The following is a 20,353-nucleotide window of genomic DNA, read 5'->3' as shown; positions in this document are numbered from 1 at the left end:
CCACCGCTCTTTTGCCCCGTACCCCAGCAGTTTTGTTTTACTTTTCAAGTACTTATGCAATTCCCTTTTGAAAGTTACTATTTAATCTGCTTCCACCGCCCTTTTAGGCAGCGCGTTCCAGATCAGGTCAACTCACTACATAAAAAAATGTTCCTCGTCTCCCTCTCTTTTGCCGATTATCTTAAATCTGTGTCGTCTTGTTACCGACCCTCCTGCTAGAGGAAACTCCTTATTTACTCTTATCAAAACCCTTCATTACCGAAGTTTACTGTCTCCGTGTATTAGGAACAGCAGTGGATCATTCAGCTCCTCAAGCCTGCTCTGCCATTCAGTTTTGTTGTGTCTGATCCGCATCTCGACTCCATGTACCCGCCTTTGCTCCAATCCCTTACAGAAATCTGACACTTGCAGTCTTGAAAACTCCAGGTGTATCCCCCCAGCACCCGCAGCCATTTGGGGGGGGGGGGGGGGGGGAGAAAGAGTTCCAGAATTCCATTATCCTTTGTGTGAAAACAAAGTATTCTAATACTGCAGCAGTTATCGGCCGTTTTTTCTCCTTTAAGCAGTGAGCTCTCCTGCGGATCGCTCACCAACAGTAGCTGAGCAGGCCGCGAACCGATGTCAATTGTCACGTTTCCCCGTTTAACCTGATGGAACTTATTGCTGTTTGAGGGCACACTTTGTAATAACTGGTGCCAGAGTAAATTGTACAGGAGCGGAAACACAATTGGACAAGACACAGACGTCGTGGTTTAACTGATGTTTGCCGCACTGTTCGGCTACCGAGGTCCTGAACTCTGGAATTCTCTCCCTCAATCAACATCACTGAGACAGATGATCTGGTCAGTATCGCAATTCTATTTGTGGGAGCTTGCTGTGCGAAAATTGGCTACCACGTTTTCCCTACATTACAACAGTGACTATGCTTCCAAAAAAATACATCATTGGCTGTACCTATTCCAACACACTCCTGGCTGGCCTCCCACATTCGACCTGACATAAACTTGAGGTGATCCAAAATTCGGCAGCCCGCGTCCTAACCCGCACCAAGTCCCGCTCACCCATCACCCCCTGTGCTCACTGACCTTCCCGGTTAAGCAACACCTCGATTTCAAAATGCTCATCCTTGTTTTCAAATCCCTCCATGGTCTTGCCCCTCCCTATCTCTGTAATCTCCTCCAGCCCCCCACCCCCAGGATGTCTGCGCTCTAATTCTGCCCTCCTGAGCATCCCTGATTATAATCGCTCAATCATTGGTGGCCGTGCCTTTTGTTGCCTAGGCCCCAAACTCTGGAACTTCCTGCCTAAACCTCTCCGCCTCTCTACCTCTCCGCCTCTCCACCTCTCCGCCTCTCTACCTCTCTGCCTCTCCGCCTCTCTACCTCTCCGCCTCTCTGCCTCTCCGCCTCTCCGCCTCTCCACCTCTCCACCTCTCCACCTCTCCACCTCTCTACCTCTCTACCTCTCTACCTCTCTACCTCTCTACCTCTCTCAAGACGCTCCTTAAAACATACCTGTTTGGCCAAGCTTTTTGTCACCTGCGCTAATTTCTACTTGTGCAGCTCGGTGTCAAATTTTTTATCTCATAACACTCCTGCGAAAAGCCTTGGGGACGTTTCACTACGTTAAAGGCACTATATAAATACAAGTTGTTGTTGTAGTAAAGTGCTTTGGGATGTCCTGAGGTGAATGGACAAATCCAAGTCTTTGTTTCTTTTTCCTTTTATTATAGATCTGTACATAAAATAAAGCAGTTCACTTCTGAGGGATTAAATAAACATCTATTTACTTTTTAGTGTTTTAATTGTGTAAAGATTGGAATATTCACACAATAACATCAAAGCAATGTGATAGCTTTGTTAAATTAGAAAAATAAAGATGGCGTCCAAGGACGCCGTTATTCCCGGCCACAATGGAGATGATTGCGTAAATCCACCGTCGGTCATGCCTCGAGACCGCACCGCGGTAAACGACTGGGATTGATTTTACGCGCATAATCTGCATTCTGTGACCATCCTCCACTCCGTGCACGGTGTTGGAGAAATCGCCCTGCTGCTGGTCGTGAGTTCGGAGACTCTGTAAATTAAAATCACAAGCCCCACCCCTGCCGCCAACTGATTGGCTGGCACAGTGGTGCCAATTTCCACTCCCGAAAAAAATAAACGATCCAACCCATCGCTCAGCAACTGTATCCGATTCACAATGCGTCCCTTCTGTGCCGATTTAAAATAAAACCCGTCAGATCCCGGTCCGCGGGGACCCACACTTCTCGGTTACTGAAGATCATCATGCCCTGAGCAGCCCAGGCACCTCTGGATGCGGGTGAGCTCTCGGGCCACCTGTATCCCAGTTGTGCCCAGTTGTCAGGACCCGCCAAGGGTGGCTGCGACCTTCAATTTTAACCCCTCGTCCTGCGGCAGAGTTTGTTCATTCAATCAATGTGGGTGTCGCTGGCACAGCCGGCAATCATTGCCCTTCAGAAGGTGGCGGCGGCGAGCTGCTTTCTTGTACCGCTGCAGTCCGTGCGGTAGCTTTTCTGTAGTGTTTTTATAGACCTGAGTCACTTGCTAGGCCATTTCGGAGATACCCTGTACTATCTTTTTAATTTCAGATTTATTGAATTAACTGAAATTCGTGGCGGAGATTTGAACACGCGTGTCTCAGATTGGTAGCCCAGACCTCTGGATTACTGGTCCAGTAACATAACCACTATGCTACTGTACCCGCTGTGGCCTCCACTAGGCGCCTTGTCTCCCCCCCCAGTCGATGTGGGCCACAACAGGACTCAATGGGAGCAGAGTCGGAACATACGACTGTCCTTGGCTCCACCGGTCTGAAGAATAGCATTATATAGAAATTACAGCACAAAAATAGGCCTTTTGGCTTCACGTGTTTCTGCTCCACACATGCCTCCTCCCACCTCATTATTTTATCAATAGAAAGTTCAATTACATTAAAAAAAATATATATAAATCTTCATTTCTAATATTGTGGCTCATATATTGGCAAGAACAGTATTTAAGATCACTGCTCTGAATGCAGTCAAGATTTCAAAAAAAATAAAATGCATCGGGGTCCAGTTCAGCATGGGGCCACCACTACGCCATGTTTCTCACGTACTAAAGACCACCACAGCCGGATGGGAATTGACGCCTCGACCAAGTGACTAAAGATGCGACGTAAAACTGTGGCGGCCGATCCCGCCTGCGTTAAATCCCGAGGCCGGCCCGTTCCGACCGGCACGGCTTCACAATGCCGGAGGTCACCACGGAAACCAACCCAAGAGTCCCTTTAAGGATCCACGACGGCTTTTATGAACATGACGTCGTCCGCCACGTAGGCCTGCCTGTTGGCGTGGAGCTGGGCGAGGGGGAGGAACTGCGGGCAGCCGCTGGCGACGTTCATCGAATGGACGGGCTTTCGGAAGGAGGCGGAGTTCACATCTGGCTTGAAGGCCGAAACCACCTCATGGTGTCTTCCACTCTGATCCAACAGTTTAAAGGTGACCTGGAGTTAAAGGTGGAGAAAGGAAAAGGCTCACTTTTGTGCTCCCCGGTTCTCTTCGAGTTCCCTTCTCATTTGAAAAATGCCTATCATTGAATCAGAGAAATTTACGGCACGGAAGGAGGCCATTTCGGCCCATCATGTCTGCGCCAGCCGACCAAGAGCTACCCAGCCTAATCCCACTTTCCAGCTCTTGGTCCGTAACCTTGTAGGTTACGGCACTTCAAGTGCATATCCAAGTACCTTTTGAAATGTGCTGAGGGTTTCTGCCTCTACCACCCTTTCAGGCAGTGAGTTCCAGACTCCCACCAACCTCTGGATGAAGAAATTTCCCCTCAAATCCCCTTTAAACCGCCTACCAACTACTTTAAACCTATGCCCCTTGGTTGTTGTCCCTTTTGCTAAGAGGAATAGGTCCTTCCTATCCACTCTATCTAGACCCCTCAAAATTTTATACACCACAATAAGTTTGTGGAGCAGTTGAATTGTGAGTTGCTTAGTCTGTCACGTGATGTTCACAAGACTCAATAAAACCCCAGCCTATTGGGTTTAGGGGATTCACGATGAGGCAGGTAGTTGTGAGCCTGGTGAATGAACTGGTAATGTGTAGTGTGATTGTTAAACCTTTGTTAATAAACCAACTAGTTCTTAATAGCAATGAATGCTTAAGCAAAGAGACCATGAAGCAAATACATTACAATATCCATTCCTTTCTCCCTCATGTGATTATCTAGCTTCCCTTTAAATGCTATTTGCCTCAACTACTCTCTGTGGCAGAGAGTCCCACATTCTAAGTACTCTCTAACTAAAGCAGTTTCTCCTGAATTTCCTATTGGATTTATTAGTGACTATCTTATATTGATGGCCCCTAGTTCTGGTCTCCCGCCACATCTTATTGAAACATATAAGATTCTGAGGGGGCTTGACAGGGAAGATGCAGAGAGGAAGTTTCCCCTCGTGGGAAATCTCGAACTGAGGGCATAGTTTCAGAATAAGGGGTCGTCCATTTAAAATGGAAATGAGGAGGAATTTCTTTTCTCAGAGGGTTGTGAATCCATGGCATTCTCTACCCCAGAGATCTGTGGAGGCTGGGTCATTGAATATATTTAAGGTGGAGATAGACACATTTTTGAAGGATAAGGGAGTCAAGGATTCTGGGGAGTGGGCAGAGAAGTGGAGTTGAGGAAAAGATCAGATCAGCCATGATCTTATTGAGTGGCGGAGCAGGCTCGAGGGGGCCAAATGGCCGACTCCTGCTCCTATTCCTTATGATTCTTGTGTTCTTATTTTCTCTTCATCTAACCTATAAAATGTCTTCATGATCTTATAGACCTCAGTCAGGTCGCCCCTCACTTCATTCCCCAAAGTATTGCAAAGTTCAATTACCTTCTTGCTGAATGGCCACTCTAGAATGGAATCGTATTTTCCTTTCATTATGACCAGGAAGAGTGAGAGATGGGTGTTTGCTCCCACTCCGTCTCCATTCAAGTAGAGCCTCAAGCAAAGCATGTACCCAGAGTGAGATGTGAAGAATGCTGGAAGAGAGAGCAAGATCAGCAATAAATATTCTGTCCAGAATTACACTCGTAACCACTGTTGTAATGTATTTGCTTCATGGGCTCTTCACTTAAGAGCAATGTGTTGCTATGAATTCTTAAGAACTATTAACAAAGGATTACCAATCACGCTACACATTACCAGTTCATGCACTAGGCTCACAACTGCATACCTCATCGTGGATGACCTATACCCAACTGGTTGGGGTTTTATTGAGTCTTGTGGACATCTCATGACTGGCTAAGCCACTCACAATGCAACAGCTCTACAACTCTTTTTGTAGATAACAAAAATAAATAATTAAATCAAGTGCCCCCCCCCCGATCTGGGAGACACTCCAAACATTTTTCAAGTGCCACTTTTTTTGGTGTTTTTTTCCCCTTTGTTGTTTTTTTTTTGTTGGTTTTTTTGGGGTTTTTTTGGGCACTGAAAGCATAAATTATTACAAGTGCACCCTATAAAAGGGGAGGGGGACACTAAAACCGGCAATTAAAACAAATTAAACTTTAAAACATATAAAATCAAATTAAAATTTGGTTGCCGGGAGTAACAATGCACTCCAGTCCCTCCAGCGCACACCTCTCGCGGAAGGCCGTGAGCGTACCGGTGGACACCGCATGCTCCATCTCCAAGGACACCCTGGCACGGATGTACACGCGGAGCAACAGCTCTACAAACTTGTGAGCATACTCACAGGTGCATACATTACAACTGTCACCTAGATATTAAGTTTTCATCTTTTGCCCAATCGAACCACCATTTAATTTTGACCCTTATTTTTGACATTAAAAAACCAGGTGAAAGGCTCGTACTACAAGAGATTGATGTTGATTAAGGGCTAAATATTGGCCAGGACACTGGGAAAACTTGCTCTTCTTCAAAATAGTGGCCGTGGGATCTTTTACCTCCACCCGAGAGGGCAGACGGGGCTTCGCTTTAATGTCTCACCCGAAAGACGGCATATCTGACAATGCATTGCTCCCTCTGTGTTTCACTGGGGAAATGTCAGTACTTGGACGGAATGGGTCAGAGCAGGAGACAAGTGCGATGGGACGTGATTTCAGCAGTGAGAATGCAAGAAGGAAGATGATGAGAGGAACGTTCCGCAGAGCAACAGCCTTAGTTTTATTGTGGGAAAAAATAGAGATACGGAAAAGGTTACAGCGGAGAGAGAAGTTGGGGCCAGATTATAAATGAAAATAATTTCTAGGCATGGTAGCGCTTGTCATTGAATTAGACATTCCCTCGCTTAGTCACACACACACATACATACACCCCCAACCCCTGTACAAATTAGAATTCTGAAGGCAGTGGGCAGGTTAATATTAAGGGATATGGGGCAAAGGCGGGTATTATAGGGAATTGGGTCACAGATCAGCCATGATCTCATTGAGTGGCGGAACAGATTCGAGGGGCTGAATGGCCTCCTGCTGATCCTATGTTCCTAAAATGATTAAATTGCAACAACAACTAATACTTTTATTTATATAGTGCCTTAACGTAGTAAAATTTCCTAAGGCCCTTCACAGCAGTGTTATAAGACAAAACAGATAAATGTGACACCGAGCCACATAAGAAGAAATATGGGCAGTTGATCAAAAGCTTGGTTGAAGAGGTAGGTTTTAAGGAGAGTCTGGAAGGAGGATAGAGAGGCAGAGAGGTTTAGGCAGGGAGTTCCAGAGCTTATGGCAGAGGCAACAGAAGGCACGGCCACCAATGGTTGAACGATTATAATCAGGGATACTCAAGGGGGCAGAATTAGAGGTTGTGAGGCTGGAGGAGATTACAGAGATAGGGAGGGGCGAGGCCATGGAGAGATTTGAAAACAAGGATGAGAATTTTGAAATCGAGGCGTTGCTTAATCAGGAGCCAATGTAGGTCGGCGAGCACAGGGGTGATGGGTGAGCAGGACTTTCCCCACCCCTTACATCGGTTAGCGAATTAGTAATAAAGCCTTACGTGGGGAGAGGATTGAGGGAACCCGTCCGCCAATGGCCTCCTGCATCTTACGACTGAGATCGGAGATTGCCCAGACAAAAGTGCCGTCGTACGTGGTATGTTCCAGGACTTCCAGACGACACTGCAGGTCAGCTATCACTAGGTCCTTGAGGCAAAGTGATCTCTCATGCTGCCGTATCTGGCAAAGTAATTTTAAAATGGTTAAAACCTAAAGCTTGCCATCAGATGTCAACAGGGTCCTTGTTTTCTGGTATTGTATCAAATTGAAAAACGTCTCAGTGGTTCACATGCCACCATCTAGTGTTTTACTGAGTCCTGCAGAACACAAAATGTACCAGATTCTGTTGTGGTCTATTGTGAAGTGACTGATATAGGCTATACATTGAGCCTCAACAACAGTGTCAGCTGTGGCTCAGTGGGTAAGCATACTCTCGCCTCAGAGTCAGAAGGTTGTGGGTTCAAGTCCTACTCCAATGATGTGAGCACCAAAGAAGTCTAGGCTGACACTCCAGTGCAGTGCTGAGGGAGTGCTGCACTGTTGGAGATGCCGTCCTTCAGATGAGATGTTAAACCGAGGCCCAGTCTGCTCTCTCAGGTGGATGGAAAAGATCCCATGGCACTGTTTCAAAGAGGAGCAAGGGAGTTACCCCTGGTGTCCTGGCCAATATTTAACCCTCAATCAATCAAAAAAAATGGATTATCTGGTCATCATTGCATTGCTGTTAGTGGGAGCTTGCTTGTGTGCAAATTGGCTGCTGCGTTTCCCACATTACTGCAGTGACCGCACTTCAAAAGTACATCATTGCCTGTAAAGTGCTTTAAGACGACCTGTGGTCATGAGAAGAGCTTTTCTTTCTTTTGGGCTAGGAAGCGGTGAATGACATAGAATTCACAGCGTAGAAACAGGCCATTCCCCAATGCCTCTATATCCTTTTTGTAACAGGGAGACCAGAACTGTTCACAGTACTCTAAATGTGTTCTAACCAAACTCCGATACAAGTTTAACGAAACATTCCTGCTTTTCAATTCTATCCCTCTAGAAATGAATCCCCAGTGCTTTGCTCTTTTTTTAATGGCCTTGCATTGCTACTTATAATGATTTGTGTATCTGTACCCTCTGCTCCTCTGCCACATTTAGACACTTATTTTCCAAGGAGTAGGTAGCCTCCTTATTCCTCCTACCAAAATGCAGCACCTCACATTTATCTAAATTGAAGTTCATGTGCCATTTACACGCCCGTTCTGCACGCTTATTATCGTCCTCTTGTATTTTGCCACCGTGCTCCTCTGTATTAGCTATCCACCCCGCCCGCCTCCACCCCGCCCCTTCCTCCCTCCCCCCTCCCTCCAGTTTGGTGTCATCTGCAAATTTTGAAATTGTACTAACGATTCCCGAGTCCAAATCATTTATGTACAGCCAGGGTTCCCACTCCTGATCGCTATCCAGTGACTGTTTCCAGTGACAGGAGAGTCAGTATCCAGAGGACACAGGTTTAAGATAATTGGCAAAAGAACAAGAGGCAAGATGAGGAAAAGAAATTACACAGCGAGTTGTTATGATTTGAATGCACTGCCTGAAAGAGCAGTGGAAGCAGATTAAATAGTAACTTTCAAAAGGGAATCGGATAAATACTTGTAAAGGCAAAATGTGCAGGACTATGGAGGAAGGAGCAGGAGGATTGTGGGACTAATTCAACAGCTCTTTCGAAGAGCGAGCACAGGCACGATGGGCCGAATGACTTCCTTCTGCACTGTGTGATACCAAATGTCCACTTATGTGTGTTTTCAGATGAGGACAGAATCTGACTCAGCTGTGATGCCCTTCATAGTCTAATAGCTTGCCAGCATCTCAGTATCTAGCCCTTCATGTGAAGAAGAGCCACTGGGGTTAGGTGCCCTCCCACATAAAAGAGAGAGCGAGAGAGCGATGCATTTTACAGAAGAACATAAGAAATAGGAGCAGGAGTAGACCTTTTGGCCTCTCGAGCCTGCTCCGCCATTCAATAAGATCATGGCTGATCTATTCCTGGCCTCAGCTCCACTTCCCTGCCCGCTCCCCATAACCCTTGACTCCCTTATCGCTCAAAAATCTGCCTATCTCCACCTTAAGTATATTCAGTGACCCAGCCTCCACAGCTCTCTGGGGTAGAGAATTCCAGAGATTCATGACCCTCTGAAAGAAGAAATTCCTCCTCATTTCCGTTTTAAATGGGCGACCCTTAATTCTGAAACTATGCCCCTTGCTTCTACATTCCCACACGAGAGCATTATTGCAGAGCATTATTGTATCTCTCAGAATGGTTGACGTACAACAAACAAATAGGAGAACTGTAGTTATACAGGCAAAGCCGTCCAGAAGGTACAAACTTGCACATTAATAATTATTTACCTTGCTTTTTAGTTGTGCTGTCTCTGCCTCTTGGTTCTTCAACCCTTTTCCCTGCTCCAGCACGGTGTTTAAAGTGTCTCCCACTTCGCGATTTAACACAGTCACAATGTTTTCGAACGTGTGGACTTTCACTTTGAGCTCCTCGTGTGCGCTGCCTCCCTGCGATTGCTTGCCCCCTCGCCACTCGTTGGACTCCGTATCCTTCTCCTTGTGCTTCTCGATGATTTCCACCGACCTGGGACACTCCCTCGATATGTCGGCCTCCTTCATGAATTCCTGGAAGCTCTGGAGCACACAGACCAGGTGGTGCTGGGTGCAGGCCTGATTATGCTCGTTGATCCTGTGGCTGGGAATCTGCCAAGACACAATCAGCAGCGGCTGGTTAAGTCTCAGCTTTTGCAAGGTTTTTTTGCCGTGTTCTCAGAGGATAGGGACGGACAAGGAGACATCCGGCAGTCAGCTAAACACAGCAACGGGAGGAGGCCGTTCAGCCCCTTTCTGCCAGTCCTTTCAATTCGATTATGGCTCAACAACAACTTGTATTTATATAGCGCCTTAAACATAGTAAAACATCTCAAGGTGCTTCACAGGAATGTTATCAAACACAGTTTGACCCCAAGCCAAAGCCAAGGAGATGTTAGGGCAGGAGCTTGGTCAACGAAGTAGGTTTTAAGGAGCGTCTTAAAGGGGGAGAGAGAGATAGAGAGGCGGCGAGGTTTAAGGAGGGCGTGCTAGTTCTTGGTGCCCAGGCAACAGAAGGCATGGCTACCAATGGTTGAGCGATTATAATCGTAAATGCTCAAAAGGGCAGAATTAGAGGAGCGCAGACATCTCGGGGTGGGGTGGGGGGGGGGGGGGGCGGGGTTATGGGGCTGGAGGAGATTACAGAGATAGGGAGGGGCGAGGCCCTAGAGGGGATTTGAAAATAGGGATGAGAATCGAGACGTTTCTTAACCAGGAGCCAATGTAGGTCAGTGAGCGTGGCGGGGGGAACGGGACTTGGTGCAAGTCAGACTCATCTGTACCTCAACTCTACTGAACCACCTTTCATTCATATGCCTTAATACCCTTACAAAAATCTATCAGCCTCATCTCTGAGACTTCTTGCAAGAACATAGGAAAATATAGCTAAAGCTATTTTTTCTTGTTGTAAATTTCCAACATTTTGTACACTTCAGGTTTTACATAGAATTACCTAGAATGCACAGCACAGAAACAGGCCAATTAGAAACATAGAAACATAGAAAATAGGTGCAGGAGTAGGCCATTCGGCCCTTCGATCCTGCACCTCCATTCAATGAGTTCATGGCTGAACATGCAACTTCAGTACCCTATTCCTGCCCATTCTGCACATTTATTCAAGTCTCCTTGTACTTTGTCGCTGTCCTCCTCAGTGTTAACTGTACTGCCCAATTTGGGGTCATCCGCAAATTGTGAAACTGTACTTTCAACTCCCAATCACATAGAACGTGCAGCACAGAAACAGACCGTTTGGCCCAACTGGTTCATGCTGGAGGCATGCACAAGTCTCCCTGTATCAAATATAAATGGTGAACAACAGTGGTTCCTGTGGAACACCACATTCTGCTTTTTTGCCAGTCTGAGTAACTATTCTTAACCCCTACCCTCTGTTTTCAGCATTCTACAACAACAACTTGCACTTACAAAGCACCTGTAACAGAAACAGCTTCACATGGGGCAGGGGGGCGGGGGGAGAGAGGAGGGAATAGACACCAAGCAGGAGTTAGGACAGGATTAGGGAGGCAATTCAAGTAGCAGTCACAGGTTTTTGAAGATGAGGAGGGATCAAGAGGGACGTAAAGGGGGTTGAGGAGGGGAATGATTCATGATGGGCTGTGCCACTGCTGTCAGAGTGAACAGAAGACTGGAGCCAGTAGATTGGGATGTAGAGCTGGAGGAGGTTACAAAGGGGGGGGCCAAGACCATGTAGGGATTGGTAGATGAGGACAAAGATTCTGTGTTTAAAATGTGCTCAAGTCCCACTCCAGAGACTTCAGCACAAAATCCAGGCCGACACAGCCAGTGCAGTGCTGAGGGAGAACTGAACTGTCAGAGGTGCCATCTTTCGGATGCGACGTTAAACCGAGGCCCCGCCTGCTCTCTCAGGTGGACGTAAAAGATCCCATGGCACTATTTTGAAGAAGAGTAGGGGAGTTCTCTCCTGGTGACCTGGGCCAATATTTATCCCTCAATCAACATCACTTAAAAAAACGGATTATCTGGTCATTATTACGTTGCTATTTGTTGGATCTTGCTGTGCGAAATCGGCTGCCAGGTTTCCCACATTACAACAGTGACTACACTTCAAAAAGTACTTCATTGGCTGTAAAGCGCACTGGGAACATCCTGAGGTCAAGAAAGGCGCTATATAAATGCAAGTTCTTCCTTTTTTTTTATATCCAGTTCATGCGCACGGAAATTCAGCCCCTCCTCTCCTTTCCAAGACTCTGGCTTCACTTACAAGGTTCATTCTAGTGTACTCAGTGTTCAACACTCACCATCTCTGTGCAGCCGATGACACTAAAGGGGCATTTCAGTAGCTTTTGCTCGCAAGTCGCTTTGTGCTTTGCCTGGAATGTCAAAAACAAACTTACGATGAACAATTGAAATTAAAATACAGGCTAGCAAGTCAAAGCAAATCATGTTTATTCCCCACCCCCTCCCCTCCCAGCTCCTCTCCTGAAAGTGTTGACTGCTTTTTGGCTGTGGTGCCATGGCACCGGCTATCTTGCCCGAGTCACCATTCGTCATGTGCGAGTTCAGATAGTCGGGCTATTTCACCCTGGGAGGCATCACAGTTCAACCCCAACTGGCCATGCAACACAGGCAAACAGATTCCACAAACTTAACTGGACCAGCCACTTAAATACTGTGGCTACAAGAGCGGGTCAGAGGCTGGGTATTTTGCGGTGAGTGACTCACCTCCTGACTCCTCAAAGTCTTTCCACCATCTGCAAAGCACAAGTCAGGAGTGTGATGGAACACTCTCCACTTGCCTGGGTGGGTGCATCTCCAACAACACTCAAGAAGCTCGACACCATCCAGGACAAAGCAGTCCGCTTGATCGGCACCCCATCCACCACCTTCAACATCCACTCCCTCCACCATCGTGGCTGCAGTGTGCACCATCTACAAGATGCACTGCAGCAACTTGCAAAGGCTTCTGCTACAAAACCCGCGACCTCTACCACCTAGAAGGACAAGAGCAGCAGGTGCATGGGAACACCATCACCTCCTCCACCACTCTCTGGGTAAAGACGCTTCCCAGTCATTGGAATCAGGGTCATTCTCCGTTGACATTGACTTAAGTGTGATTTTTGGGTGGAAAGAGGTATGTCTGAACTCTGTACATGACAACAATAATTATATATTTTAAATATGCATCTTGGTCTGACTGATCATTATGTGGATACTTTCGGTGAGAACATTTAACGGTGACAGCAATGATAAGTCGGGATGCTTTAAGATGATGATTTACCTCCAGCTCTCTCAGGGGACCACTCCACACACAGCCCTCGTTTTGACAGGATACTTGCAGGTTTAGAATCTCTTTCGCGATTGCCCTGTCCTTGAAACACTATAACATACAGAAGGCGACAATGAGCAAAAAGGTAAACACTCGCTTCATTCATCAGAAGTGTCATCAGCCTGATTTGTATCGGATAGATAATAAGAGTAGTTACCTCAGTGGTGTCCAGGTATTGTGACAATTGTGACTGCTAAACGGCAGATTTTTAAAACATTCTCTAATATTTTTCGTTAAGTAAACTTACTTGAGACATACACTATATGATTTTTTTTAAATTTGTGGGCCTTGCTGGCGAGGTTAGCATTTATTGCCCATCCCTAAGATTATGAATTGTGAAACCCCTTGAGTCACGATTTGTTTTCAGTGAGCTGGTAATACACGAGCAATGCAATTGTCATTGAGTTATGTTCAATGCCACAAGTTGGATATAAATAAATTGATGATTCTTTATAATGTCTTCTTATGTATCATATGTTAAAAATTGATTAGGTAAAAGAATGTTATAACGTTGATTAAGCAAAGAAGTTATTTTTAAACAAATAGGACACATTGGTGCAAAACCTCCCATTGTGATTTGATTCAAATGCAGTTGGAGGTTGTGCAAGTGTTGATTATTTCAAATAGGGGGTGGGTTTACAATGTTTATTCTGTAAATATTCTCAATCTATTGTTATATCAATCGGGTTTAGAATGTTTATACCGTGAACGTTCTCAGTCTATTGTCATGTGGGGTGGGTTTAGGATGCAGTGTCAAATATCACTGATGAAGGAGGCACTGTGCAATGCGTGAAATTTTCTGAGGCTCCGCTCCATCAACGGGGCCTGAAATGCAGTGGACATATTATTGGAAATCCCCAAGTGGGCTGACTGTGAATTTCCATCTATTAACAATAATAAATGGAAAATTGCAGCCAATGCAGTCGTGATGTTTCAATAAACTTGCGCTACATACAAGGCTCCACCGATGGTGTGGGCCTCGGAAAATGTTGGCCATTTATTTCAGCACATTGTGCTGCAGCACCTTTTATGAACATTTCTTTCAAATCACTGCATAAGATGTGCTGGGCAAAAGGTAGAAAATGGGTAAACAAAAATCCCTTAATTTCCAATTATGGTAATTGAATAATTGAAATATTTCAATTATATGTCTTAATCTTAAACAGAACATGTATGCTTACTTTCTCTAAGGTGCCAACCGAACCATTCTCAAATATTTCTTTATCCCTCAGGCAGGATGGACATGTCACAGATTCTTTCCTGTTGGCAAAAGAGGACAAAAAATATATAATTGAGGGGCTAATTTAAATCCCAGATCACATATACAGAACCTCTGAGATACCTGCCTGTGTGTCTGTGAAGTTTAATATCAGTACCACATTTGGAGCACTGGCATTTAGAGTTATACTGCTGGCTCGCACCACTCGCTAATCAGGTAGAACACAACTTCTCAATACTCAAACAACAACTCACAGCTTAGAATTCCAGAGTTTGGGCCCAGGCAGCTGAAGGCATGGCCGCCAACGGTGGAGCGATTAAAATTGGGGGAATGCTCAAGAGGCCAGAATGGGAGGAGCGCAGAGATCTCGGAGGGTAGGTGTGTACTTTTCTTGAGGATCGGAGGCATTTGTCCAGTGGGAAGCCTCCGACCGCAACTTCAGGTCCAACAAGTGCAACGAACCCATCTTATTCTTTTGGTTGACCCAGATATACCCATCGAAAGTGCGCCTATGGTTTCTTCCCTGAACCCGTTTCTACTAAATCTTTTCAACTGGTTAAATCATGCCACAAATCTATCCGTGAAAAATATGGTCGTTAACGTATCTGGGAACGTACATTAAATTTCTGTGGCACCTTTCGCAAAACCTGTGCCCGCACTCTGTCTGAACTGGATCCCGCATCAGGAGTCCACATTTTCCGCAGTAATACTTGAGGTCGTGCCCCCACTCGGCGCTGGCCACGTAACCTCCGGCCTCTTCATTGCCACCGGCCGCCGGGCACGGAGGCCTCTTCCACTCACGCTGCGATTTGTAGCTGTGCAGCCCGTCTCCTTGCTTCAGAGCGATCAAACTCATGGCAAATCTTCGACCGACGATGTGAGTACGTTTCGTTGGTTGGGAGAGGAACCTTAAGAAAGAAAGACTTGCATTTATAAAGCGCCTTTCACGACCGCTGGACGTCTCAAAGCGCTTTACAGCCAACTAAGTACTTTTTGGAGTGTAGTCACTGTTGTAATGTGGGAAACGCGGCAGGCAATTTGCGCACAGCAAGCTCCCACAGATAGCAATGTGATAATGACCAGATTATCTGTTTTTTGTTATGTTGATTGAGGGCTAAATATTGGCCCAGGACACCGGGGATAATTCCCCTGCTCTTCTTCCAAATAATAATGGAATCTTTTACGTCCACCTGAGAAGACAGACGGGGCCTCGGTTTAACGTCTCATCTGAAAGACGGCAACTCCGACAGTGCAGCACTCCCTCAGCCTCTTCGTCTTAGAAAGTCTCCCGGAGTCGAGAATGATTTGCTTCCAGACTAAGGGAGTGTCAACCTAGATTTATGTGTTCAAGTTCCTGCAGTGGAACTTGAACCCACAACCTTCTGATTCAGAGGTGGATCTGCTGCTCACTGAGCCACAGCTGACATACTCATATCCTATTAAATATCAATCATGTGTAAAAGAAGGGCTTGTTAATAAAGGTTTCTTGTTTAATCAAAATGAAACTATATTGAGTCACAGTACCCCTATCTCCCCTCCTGCGGTATCTTTTGTGATGGGGACAGTTCGGTGATGGACAGCATGACTGGGCAAAAAGTCCCACAAATATTCACGCTTAGGGCCACGAGTCCCAAACAAAATCTCCCTGAACCAGTTTCGCTGGAAATGTCACCCTCATGCAAAGCACATCACTGAGATGACGAACTATTTTTTATTTCAGTTTTGATTACAATCTGCTTCAGTCTCTTTCACTTTGCCCTCTCTCGATCGTGTCAGACAGAGAAAGTTTATGTTCGTGCGTGACTTACACTTCCCTTAATTCGACCTTTGCCTCATGCGTGCATTCAGTGACCCACGCGTACAGATTTGTAAAAAAAAAGAATATTAGTTCTCTCAGTTCATACTTTCCTGCTATTACTCTGCTGTTTGCAAGCTAGTATAATTCGATAGTATATCCTCGGCTCCTCCCTTTTCATTCAATGTTGTTTACTGAGAAGGCATGATGAAGGGCCAAAGTCCAGGGCACCACACAAACCCCATTGAATTCTGGCCACTGCACCTCAGGAAGGATGACACACAAAGAATGTACAGCACAGAAACAGGCCAATCGGCCCATCGGGTCCCTGCTGGTGTTTATGCCACATACGGTCCTCCTCCCAATCTACTTCAGCTCACCCTATCAGCATATCCTTCTATTCCTTTCTCCCTCATGTGTTTAAGATGATTAAAGCTTCTGGGATCCTGGGCTTCATGAATAGAGGTATAGAGTACATAAGCGTGGAAGTTATGATGAACCTTTATAAAACACTGGTTCGGCCTCATCTGGAGTACTGTGTCCAATTCTGGGCACCGCACTGTAGGACGGATGTGAAGGCCTTACAGAGGGTGCAGGAAAGGTGTACAAAAATGATTCCAGGGATGAGGGACTTTAGTTACGCGGACAGACCGGTGACGCTGGGGTTGTTCTCATTAGAGCAGAGAAGATTGAGACGAGATTTGATAGAGGTATTCAAAATCATGAGGGGTCTGGACAGAGTAGATAGAGAGAAACTGTTCCCATTGGCAGAAGGGCAGAGAACCAGAGGGCACAGATTTAAGGTGATTGGCAAAAGAACCAAAGGCGACGTAAGAAAAAACTTTTTTACGCAGCGAGTGGTTAGGATCTGGAATACACTGCCTGAAAGGGCGGTGGAAGCAGACTCAATCACTGCTTTCAAAAGGGAGTTGGATAAGTACCTGTAAGAGAAGAATTTACAGGGCGATGGGGAAAGGGTGGGTGGGGGGGGGGTGGGACTAGCTGAAGTGCTCTTGCAGAGGGACCGCACGGGCGCGATTGGCTGAATGGCCTCCTTCCATGCTGTAACCATTTTATGATTCTAGGTTCCCCTTAAATGCATCTCTGCTAGTCAGCTCAACCACTCCTTGTGGTAGTGAGTTCCACATTCTCACCATTCTCTGGGTAAAGAGGATTCTCCTGATTCAGGCGGTGGTGAAACATTGAACAAGGAGTACTTGTGTGTTGCAGAATGTTCAGAAGCAGAGGGAGTGCTGCTAAATGATGTGGTTTTGGTAGGAGGAAGTACTATTGCAGAGCTTTAAATGGCCGGATAGATTCCTGTATATTGAAAGATATTTGGAAATAAGGCACATGTTGTGCAGTGAATTAGATATATTGGCCTTGGAGGGAGTGCAGCGCAGATTCACCAGAATTATACCTGGGCTAAAAGGCTTCAATTATGAGGACAGGTTGCAAGAGAAGGCTTGCATCCCCTCGGGAAATAGTTGATTAAGAGTTGATCTAACTGAGGTATTTAAAATGATTAATGGATAGAGAGTGAAATTAGTTCCTCTGGTGGGGGAGTTCATAATTCCTGCAATTATATAGGGCCCTGGTGAGACTACACCTGGAGTATTGTACAGTTTTGGTCTCCTTACCTGAGGATGGATATTCTTGGCGCAGAGGGAGTGCAACGAAGGTTCACCAGGCTGATTCCTGGGATGGGAGGATTGTCCTATGAGAAGAGATTGAGTAGACTAGGCCTATATTCTCTAGAGTTTGGAAGAATGAGAGGCGATCTCATTGAAAGATGTAAAATTCTTACAGGGCTTGACTGGGTAGATGCAGGGAGGATATTTTCTCTGGCTGGGGAGTCTAAAACCAGGGGTCACGGTTTAATAAGGAGTCGGCCATTTAGGACTGAGATGAGGAGGAATTTCTTCACTCAGGTGAATCTTTGGAATTCTCTACTCCAGAGAGCTGTGGAGTATATTCAAGGCAGGGATTGATTGATTTTTGGATATTAAGGAAATCAAGGGATATGGGGATAATGCAGGAAAGTGGAGTTGAGGTCAAAGATCAACCATGATCTTATTGAATGGCGGAGCAGGCTCGAGGGGCCGAATGACCTACTCCCACTCCTATTTCTTATGTTCTTTTAACAAGAGGGCAAACCTTAAAATTAGAGCTCAGCCATTCAAGGTGCTTTAGGAAGCACTTCTTCACACAAAGGATTCTAGAAATCTGGAACTCTCACTGCCAAACAACTGTTGAGGCTGGGGGTCAATTGCAAATTTCAATACTGAGATTTATTTAAAACATTTTAGACAAGGTTATTAAGGTATATAGTACCAAGGCGGGTTAATGAAGTTAAGGTACAGATCGGGCATGATCTAATAGAGTGTTAGAACAGCCTCGAGGGGCTGAATGGCATGCACCTGTTTTTCTGTTCTTGGATTAAAAACAGTGGAAGAGAAGACGAGATAAATCGAAGTGCCGGTTAATGAAAACAGTGCTTTTGAAAGCACGTCGCTTGTAGGAACAAGGGAAGGGAAGTGAGATTAAATTCAATGCCCATTGTACCATCACTTGCCCCACAGACCATCACTTACCCCACGGACCATCACTTGCCCCACAGACCATCACTTGCCCCACGGACCATCACTTGCCCCACGGACCATCACTTGCCCCACTGACCATCACTTACCCCACTGACCATCACTTGCCCCACTGACCATCACTTGCCCCACGGACCATCACTTGCCCCACGGACCATCACTTGCCCCACTGACCATCACTTACCCCACTGACCATCACTTGCCCCACTGACCATCACTTGCCCCATTGACCATCACTTGCCCCACGGACCATCACTTGCCCCACTGACCATTACTTGCCCCATTGACCATTACTGACCCCACTGACCATCACTTGCCCCCATTGACCATCACTAGCCCCACAGACCATCACTTGTCCCACGGACCATCACTTGCCCCCATTGACCATCACTAGCCCCACAGACCATCACTTGCCCCACAGACCATCACTTGTTCCACCGACCAGCACACAATTCCTGTCTTGCTAATCTCCCCCTTCAGCTGCCTTGTCCTGTTGTCTTATGACTGGGTCTGCAGAATCGTCTTCCCTTCTCGATATTGACCCAAGCCGTTTCTCTCGTGTTCTTTCTCAGCATAGAAAGCGACGAAATAAATGCTGACTGCTCCAACAAAGAGAGGCAGAGGCGGGGACCGAGCAAGAGTGAGGAAGAAGAGAGACCGAGTCAGAGGGAGAGAAAGTTTACTCGCCGTGCATGGTGTGTGTAAATCATTGAACAACCGCTGGAAATGATCGCACTTTCAGCACAGAGATCAGGTGCCGCGAACACGCTTAAAGATACATAGCAGCTGAAAACGTCTTGTAGCAAATCGTGTCCGCGTTCATTTCTCGACATACCACAAATTGTGTTGTTAACTCACCCGGTACAGTTAGAGCCCCGCTTGATATGTTCGCGGATCAGCAACGTGTCAGTAGAGGAACTGGATGTGTTCTGCACTTAATATGTACCGCGCCGCTTGGAAATTCCAAGGCGTGTGGGGGAGTTTTCAAGTCGTCTCAGATTGCACTTCCTCTGGAACTTTTACACACACACACACACGTGTTATTGAGTGTACAAATCCCCTTGAAATCCACTTTTGGTGGCAGTTTTTTGGGGTGCAGCTCATCGTGGAGATCAGTCAAGAAGGGGGAGCTGAGATCGGGGAAGAGACACCGCCTATGTGAGGTGTGTCTTCTCTCCCTCTGCCACCCACACACACACACACACACACTGGTTTCCCATGTCTTCGGGTATGTGCTCCTGTGTCGTCACACTCCCGTGTTAAACAATACAGACAAGCGGCCCCCTCCCCTGTTGAACGGATGCAGGTCGCATCTCTCCTGAGTTGTCATCCAGAGGTCGTGAAAGGCACTATATAAATGCAAGGCTTTGTTCCCCTCCTTCTGCCTCACCCTCAAGTCTCTCTCCCCCTCACCCTGCTGAAATCTTTGCTTCAGTCCCCCTCTCTCGTTCGCTCTGCCACAATGCTCTCTATCTCTCTCCCCTTCAGTCTCTTCCTCTCTCTCTTTCTGCCTCATCGTCATTCCCACCCCTCGCCTTTCTCATCCTCCTTAGTCCCTTTCCCTCCACATTGACTCTTGCCATCTCCCTCAGTCATTTCCTTAGTCTCATCCCCTCGACCTCTCTCCCCTGGTCTCTCTCTTTCTCTGCCTCGCTCCATTAGTATATCCCTCTCTCTCTCTCTCTCTCTCTCCCTCTGCCCCTCTCCCCGTCCCTCTGCCCCTCTCTCCCTTCATTTTCCCTCAGCCTCCCCTACCCCTCTCTCGCCCTCCTCAGTCTCTTTC

At 46.4% G+C, this 20,353-nt stretch overlaps 1 protein-coding gene across 2 annotated transcripts; it reads right to left on the bottom strand.

Annotated features, from left to right (window-relative positions):
- Positions 1-1,784: 1,784 nt before the first annotated feature.
- Positions 1,785-20,056, bottom strand: LOC139229744 (TNF receptor-associated factor 2-like). 2 transcript variants are annotated; one of them, XM_070861290.1, is made up of 9 exons: positions 19,429-20,056; positions 14,811-15,083; positions 14,138-14,216; positions 12,909-13,007; positions 11,929-12,000; positions 9,410-9,763; positions 7,021-7,198; positions 4,891-5,039; positions 1,785-3,507 (listed from the first exon to the last, which is right to left on the bottom strand). In XM_070861290.1, the coding sequence occupies exons 2-9, from the start codon at positions 15,029-15,031 to the stop codon at positions 3,292-3,294; spliced, it is 1,368 nt and encodes a 455-aa protein (XP_070717391.1). In that variant the 5' UTR covers positions 15,032-15,083; positions 19,429-20,056; the 3' UTR covers positions 1,785-3,291. The 2 variants fall into 2 exon arrangements, with proteins under 2 accessions (XP_070717391.1, XP_070717390.1); XM_070861289.1 differs by having other exon boundaries at positions 14,793-15,083; positions 19,429-20,055.
- Between the last annotated feature and the right edge of the window lie 297 nt (positions 20,057-20,353).

Source organism: Pristiophorus japonicus, chromosome 19 (assembly GCF_044704955.1).
Source record: "Pristiophorus japonicus isolate sPriJap1 chromosome 19, sPriJap1.hap1, whole genome shotgun sequence".
Classification (NCBI taxonomy): Eukaryota; Metazoa; Chordata; class Chondrichthyes; family Pristiophoridae; genus Pristiophorus; species Pristiophorus japonicus.
The sequence above is the reverse complement of the archived record's forward strand: the minus strand, read 5'-3'. Positions and strand labels throughout refer to the sequence as shown.

Bases quoted from the DNA above. Each gene is read 5' to 3' on its own strand.
- LOC139229744 (XM_070861289.1), bottom strand. From the start codon at position 15,031: ATGAGTTTGATCGCTCTGAAGCAAGGAGACGGGCTGCACAGCTACAAA. The intron at 7,199-9,409 runs GTAAATAATTAT...TTACTTTGCCAG, and splicing joins CAGCACAACTAAAAAGCAAG to ATACGGCAGCATGAGAGATC. The intron at 3,508-4,890 runs GTAATTGAACTT...CTTTAACTCCAG, and splicing joins AGTGGCCATTCAGCAAGAAG to GTCACCTTTAAACTGTTGGA.